General features: G+C 32.4%; 1 protein-coding gene and 1 long non-coding RNA gene across 2 annotated transcripts; both read left to right on the plus strand.

Moving 5' to 3' along the window:
• Nucleotides 1-95: 95 nt before the first annotated feature.
• Nucleotides 96-1,817, plus strand: LOC112496113 (uncharacterized). The gene is made up of 3 exons (XR_008051865.1): nt 96-228; nt 976-1,019; nt 1,625-1,817. It is a non-coding gene; the product is annotated as an uncharacterized LOC112496113 (long non-coding RNA).
• A 2,092-nt stretch (nt 1,818-3,909) lies between these two features.
• On the plus strand, nt 3,910-4,604 carry LOC102623420 (60S ribosomal protein L39-3). The gene is made up of 3 exons (XM_006473902.4): nt 3,910-4,074; nt 4,170-4,273; nt 4,377-4,604. Exons 1-3 carry the CDS (start codon nt 4,072-4,074, stop codon nt 4,423-4,425), a joined length of 156 nt encoding a protein of 51 aa, XP_006473965.1. The 5' UTR covers nt 3,910-4,071; the 3' UTR covers nt 4,426-4,604.
• The last annotated feature ends 1,495 nt before the right edge of the window (nt 4,605-6,099 follow it).

The following is a 6,099-nucleotide window of genomic DNA, read 5'->3' on the forward strand; positions in this document are numbered from 1 at the left end:
AAATCTTTTTAATTTTTAATGATCATTTTTACCCTAGTATAAATAGAACAAGATGTCTTTTTCATTATAAGAGAGAGAGGAAAAGAGAGATCAGTTGAAAAAGAGAGATGGAGAGACAAGAGAGAAAAGAAAAGAAAAAAAGAGAAGAAGAAAGTCTTCTTCTTCTTCTTAGTTTTTGCCATAGACAACACATGGGATCAAGTTGTTATTGTTGGGAGAAGTTTGGAGGTACGTTTTAATTATTGGTTTCTATTAAATTATTGTGGAGAAGCATGATTGTAATAGAAGTAGAAATCAAAGATTTTACATAAATATGCCGACAGTGAATTATTATGGAAATCATAGAATTTGTTTTGATTCTGATTTTTGGGTATGTTAAACTAGACATCGTCTAGAATGTTTTGAAACTTATTTCAAGTTAATCGGATAAGATTTCAATTAATTATGATTTTTCAAATTCAAGTCTGAAAACCTGGAAATTTATGATTTCAGTGAATAACGTGAATTACGAAATTATTTTTACCATAGTTAGACTTCTTAAAAAATTATGAAATTTGGACCAATGATTTTTATATATGTCTAGTATGATTATGGAAATTTTCATGATTTTATGATAAAGCAATAAATTGTTTTGTATTTGTAAAGCAAGTGTGTTCAAAACAGAAAACTGTTTGACAGTATTGATGATGTCTGAAACGTGAATTATTTTCAATAGTTTTTTAAGGAATTATGTTATGAAATTTTTATCAATGAACTTTCAATGTGTCAGCATATGGTCTGTAAAATTTGAGATTCTGCCAATAAGAGAATAATTTATTAAAAATCAGAGTAATATGGACTGTTATGTTTTGAGAGCCGGTTATTGAGGACATTTGAGGTTGAGCTTAGGAGTTGTTTAAATTGAGATATTTGAGGACATTAGAGTTTATGATTGAGATTTGATTATGTCTTATAAGCCGTTATTGATGATTTTAGGTTGATGGTATCAATACACATTTGTTACATGAGGATGCCAAGAGGTAAGTAAACTAGACTTTAAAACGAATCACACTAAACAATATATATGTTTGACTTGTGTGAAAAGCCTATTTTGATATATAAACGGATATGGATTTAGATGTCTTTGCCCATGTGTTTATGTGATGTGTTGGCATGTGTTGAGCGTGATTATGTACATGGGCATATGTATGTGTGATGGTTCATTGGCATGAGCACGAAAATGCATTGAGTTTTCTATAAATGAGAAAGTGGATTTTAGCAAACGGAATTTCTGTTTTATGAGATTTTACATTGGGGGCCACCTCTTGAAGTTGTGTGGGGGCCACCTCTTGGGACTATGCAGGGGCCACCTCTTAAGGGCCAAAGCGCCGCAAAGTGCCACGCATGGTGCAAAGTGCCACGAACAGCACAAAGTGCCACATTGCAGGATACGTATTTCATCGAAAGAAAATGAGAAAGTTTGAAAGCGACAGAAAGAGATTTTCATGAATTTATTTTACAGTATTTCCAAAAGATCATTGCATATCAACCATTGCGTTATGTATAAGTATGTATGTATTTTCCGTATAAGAAAAACTAGTTTGCTTACTGGGTTTTGTACTCATTATAGTTTATTGTGATTCAGTTTTCAGAAGTCAGGATTAATTCGTGATGAGTGAGAAGATGGATTTGAATTGAGGATAGTAGATGGATTGGTTAAGTTTTTAAGTTATTCCGCTGGCTTTTGTATTTAAGGCTCGAATTTTATCAGTTGTAAAGAGTTATTTAAATCATATGTGAGTTGTGGACATATTTGCCCTTGGATTTCGGATTGGGGTGTTACAGAATATGTCAAAATTTTGTTGTGGTTAGATATACATTTGACGAAACAAAAGTGGTGTATAAATAATTTTCTTTTTCAAAAACAAAACAAAACTTCTTCAAATTTAATAATTATGACAAAACCCATATTTAATTTTGAGTGTATTGGTCAAATGTTATTAGATGAGTTTTTAGATGAGAATAATAGATATTCTAAATAGGATAATGATAAACATTGTGGTATTTAATACGTCATTCACTAAATAGTTAATGATTTGGCAACGGCTACCTTAGATCAACTCCAAGGTAGAGCAGTCACCACAGCCATTGGATACACTCTGTCATAATTGTTCCAAGTTTAAGTACATGTATCCAATGACTGTGGTGGCTGCTCTACTTTGGAGCTGATCCAAGGTAGCCAAACCCTAATGATTTTAATATATTTTAAGTAAATTAATTACATTATCTCATCAATCAGTAAATGAATTTAATTAATTAATTTGGATATAATTAATTACATTATCATTTGTAATAGAATTTTGAAATGTGTAGCCCACTACTCTTTTCAATTAGCTATGAATTACTTGTGAAATTTGCTTATATATATTTTAGGTGCAAATAGGTAAAACCCGTTGCATATCACCCAAATTCTTTTGCCTTTCTTGTCAAAACGAGCTGTTTAAATTAATGTTCATGAAAAAGGTCTAATCATCCTAACAAGTTCGAATTTTAAGCTTTATGAATGTATTTATGATACTTGATCGAAGCTGACTCAGATACAAATCCTGTCAAATCGACGTATTTGAGTTCAAAATTATAGACATATGAATTTATTTATTATATAATTAATAATTGCATCTAGTATATTAACTGAGTTTATTACTTGGATGTTAATTTTAGAATCTCACCAATAAACACGTTAATGTAACGTCAAAATTCAAATCACATGCACAATTAAATGATCCTGCATGCTTACGGCCTAACCTGACGCATTCAGTTGGAAGTAGGGATGGTAAAAATCCCCACGGGGACGGGTATCCTCGGGGATTTTTCCCATTCGGGGAGGGTACGGGGATAATTTTATACCCAATTTTTTTTTCGGGGAGGGGATGGGGAAAATTTTTTACCTAATTTTTTATTCGGGGAGGGGACGGGGATGAGGTGGAATCCCCATCCCCTACCCATTTCCCCATTTTAATTTTTAATTTTATTTTTATTTTTAAAATTACTAATAAATAAATAACAAAATTATAAATATTGTTAAAAATAATAAATATCAAAATAGTTGTATGTTGGGAAAGTGGTCACCCTTTGTCGGGAATTAGTTGAAGAGTATTAATTGAAGTTTTCACCAACTGTTTATTGCTTTGATTATACTGGTAATAGTTCTTCTACTAGATCTACATGGGATTCTTATAAGAAAGCAACCAAATGGATGATAAGTTTTGATGATTATGTAAACAATGGAGATTGTGCAGTTGTTGCAGATGAATTAGATTCATATTTGGATGAGAAAGTTATACCTCGAATGGAAGATTTTAATATTTTGAGTTGGTGGAAGACAAATGCTAATATGTATCCTACATTAGCTCGAATTGCTAGAGATATTTTGGCAATTCCAATTACAACAGTTGCTTCTGAATCAGCTTTTAACACTAGTGGTAGAGTTGTGAGCCCATACCATAACAAACTTCATCCAAGCACATTGGAGGCCTTAATGTGCTGTCAAAGTTGGTTACGAGCTTACAATAGCGGTATGAATTTATTTTAATATGATTAATTTAAAATCAAAAATAAAAAAATGTATTAGACTATTAGTTATTCGGGGACCGAGGACCCTCGGGAATCCCCTGTTATTATTCGGGGAGGAGATGAGAATTCTCTCAAGTAATTCTGACGAGAACGGGGAGGAGATGGGGACATATGTAAAATATCGGGGATGAATATGGGGAGATTGGTCCCCTCCCCTCTCCTCCCCATTGCCATCCCTAGTTGGAAGAAACCAAAGCCAATTTATTATTATTAATTTTTTTTACTGAATTTGGAGAATCCAACACATTTTACACTTAACATATAATATGTACGGCCCAAAATTAATATAAAAGGCCCAGCTGGACCCAAATTAATTCAGCACACAGCTTCCTTGACTGTTCTATAAAATGAATCTTACATGGCTGAAACTAGGTTAATTTTTTTCTCCTTTTTTTTTTATCGACGGAGCGTCAGCAGCGGCAGCTCGAATCTCTGGTCGCCGAAGCCCTAATCGCCAAAATGGTAAAAATCCTTCTCATATTCAATCTCCAAGTTACTGGGTCCATCTTGTTTTCGTTCTCCGAGGCCTAAGTGTGTTTTTGCACTTGTATGTGTAGCCATCACACAAGACTTTCATGATTAAGAAGAAGCTGGCGAAGAAGATGAGACAGAACAGGCCAATCCCTCACTGGATCCGTATGCGAACTGACAACACTATCAGGCATCATTTCTATATGTTTATATATTTGTTTGACTTTTAGAGCTTGAAAGCTTTTAAACTTTTTTATTTATGGATTTTTTTGTTTTGTTTTGTGTTTGTTCAGGTATAATGCAAAGCGTAGACACTGGCGCCGCACCAAGTTAGGATTTTAAGATGGATGAATTGAGTTTGAGCTTTTGTTTAAGAGCTTTTACTTTGCAAGACTTGAAATTTGGGATTTTTTTTTTCAATTTTCGGAGCTAATGAGAGGCTCTTGGTTTGAAATTTGTAGTATGTTCTTATGTTTCAACTTAATTAGCTTTGTTTGAGATGTTTAAGTTCCCATTTTTAATCCTTCCTTGATTTCGTTACTGGTTAACCTGCTCATTTTTTCTGCTTCTGTTTTTTTAACCCTTTTGTTTATTTATTTGTACATTCTTTTTTTTTTTTTTTTGGTGGGGTGGATTGATTTTAGGTTTCTGTTTTCTGAAGAGTACAGACTCTGTTGTCTGTGGAATATTTATGTGAAAGTGAACTTGGGTTAGAAGCTGATATAAACAATATGATAAGAAGTGATTAGCAAAGAGTGCAGAAAGAGTTAATCGAATTTGGTAACTACATGTTTTCCTCTTGAAAGAACCAATTCATTTAGATAAACTTGGAATCATTATAGCAAGTCAACTCTGCTGTTATTAGAAAGCTGAGAATGTTCAAGCAGTTGGTAAAATGGATTAATGGAATCTATGTGACTGTGTTAGATGGTAATCATTGATAGTCTATGGTGGAAAGAACTTTTATGCTATAGGATTATATACTGGGTGTACCTGCTTAACTAGATTTTACTGAACTATGGAATGTAGGATTATATTTTGGGTGTACCTGCTTAAATAGATTTTACTGAACTATAGAATATGCTCATGCTGGGAAACTGAGTGGTTTCCATTGAGATTGAGATAAGGGAGGTGTTAGGAAAATCTGTTTGATTTTGTGCTTAACAATTAGATTCTTTAATGTGATTTCCGATACTAACTAACTATTTTAAAAGATAGTTTATGTTCTTAGTTGATTTGCGAATCAATTGTTTTGTGCATTTCAGAGGGTGTAATCATTGAATCATTGATAGAGCAAGCCTTTGCTGAAGTTATGGGTCATTTCCAACCCATGACAAGATGGAGATCATATCTTGTGTGGCATATTTGAATTTTAATCATTACTGCCAAAGATGCCCAAGTACCTTCTTTTTCTTTCTTTCTTTGTTGTTTTTTTAATCATTCTAATTTTCAGTTCCATTTTGACTTGCATGGTCATGTCTTATGTTTGAATTTCTTCATCCCCTGTTTTCTTCACAATTTCAACATTACCTTTGCTCAAGGTATTAGTGTTGTATGGAACTTAGTTGTGCATCAGATGGCTGATGCATTATCAGAGAAAGATTAATTTGATTGGTTTTTCGTTTCTAGTGTCTTTTTATTCATGAGAAGCATGAGCATACACGAGACATTGATGGAAACGTGTAATATATTTTCCTTATCCTTATGTTGTTATATTGTAAAGCTATTTAAATGTGAGTTCACTTCTAATCAAGATTCCTAACTTTAATTTGATAAAATAAAAGATGGAAAAATATAGATTCTAATATATTATAAAAAAAAATTGAATAAAAATGTGTATGTTTCTTGATTTTTAATTTTTGTCTTTACTTTTATTGAAGTTAGAATCTTTGATTGGAAGAATATTCACTTTAACGGTTAATCTCTTTTCACAACTTTAACTATGACAAAATAACAAACTACTAAAGGAAGGATAACAGTTTATTATATTATGTCCATGAAAACAATCACATTTTT

Source organism: Citrus sinensis, chromosome 9, assembly GCF_022201045.2.
Source record: "Citrus sinensis cultivar Valencia sweet orange chromosome 9, DVS_A1.0, whole genome shotgun sequence".
Classification (NCBI taxonomy): domain Eukaryota; kingdom Viridiplantae; phylum Streptophyta; class Magnoliopsida; order Sapindales; family Rutaceae; genus Citrus; species Citrus sinensis.

Coding starts and splice junctions, on each gene's coding strand:
- LOC102623420 (XM_006473902.4), top strand. Junction 4,274..4,376: donor CGAACTGACAACACTATCAG/GCATCATTTCTA, acceptor GTGTTTGTTCAG/GTATAATGCAAAGCGTAGAC.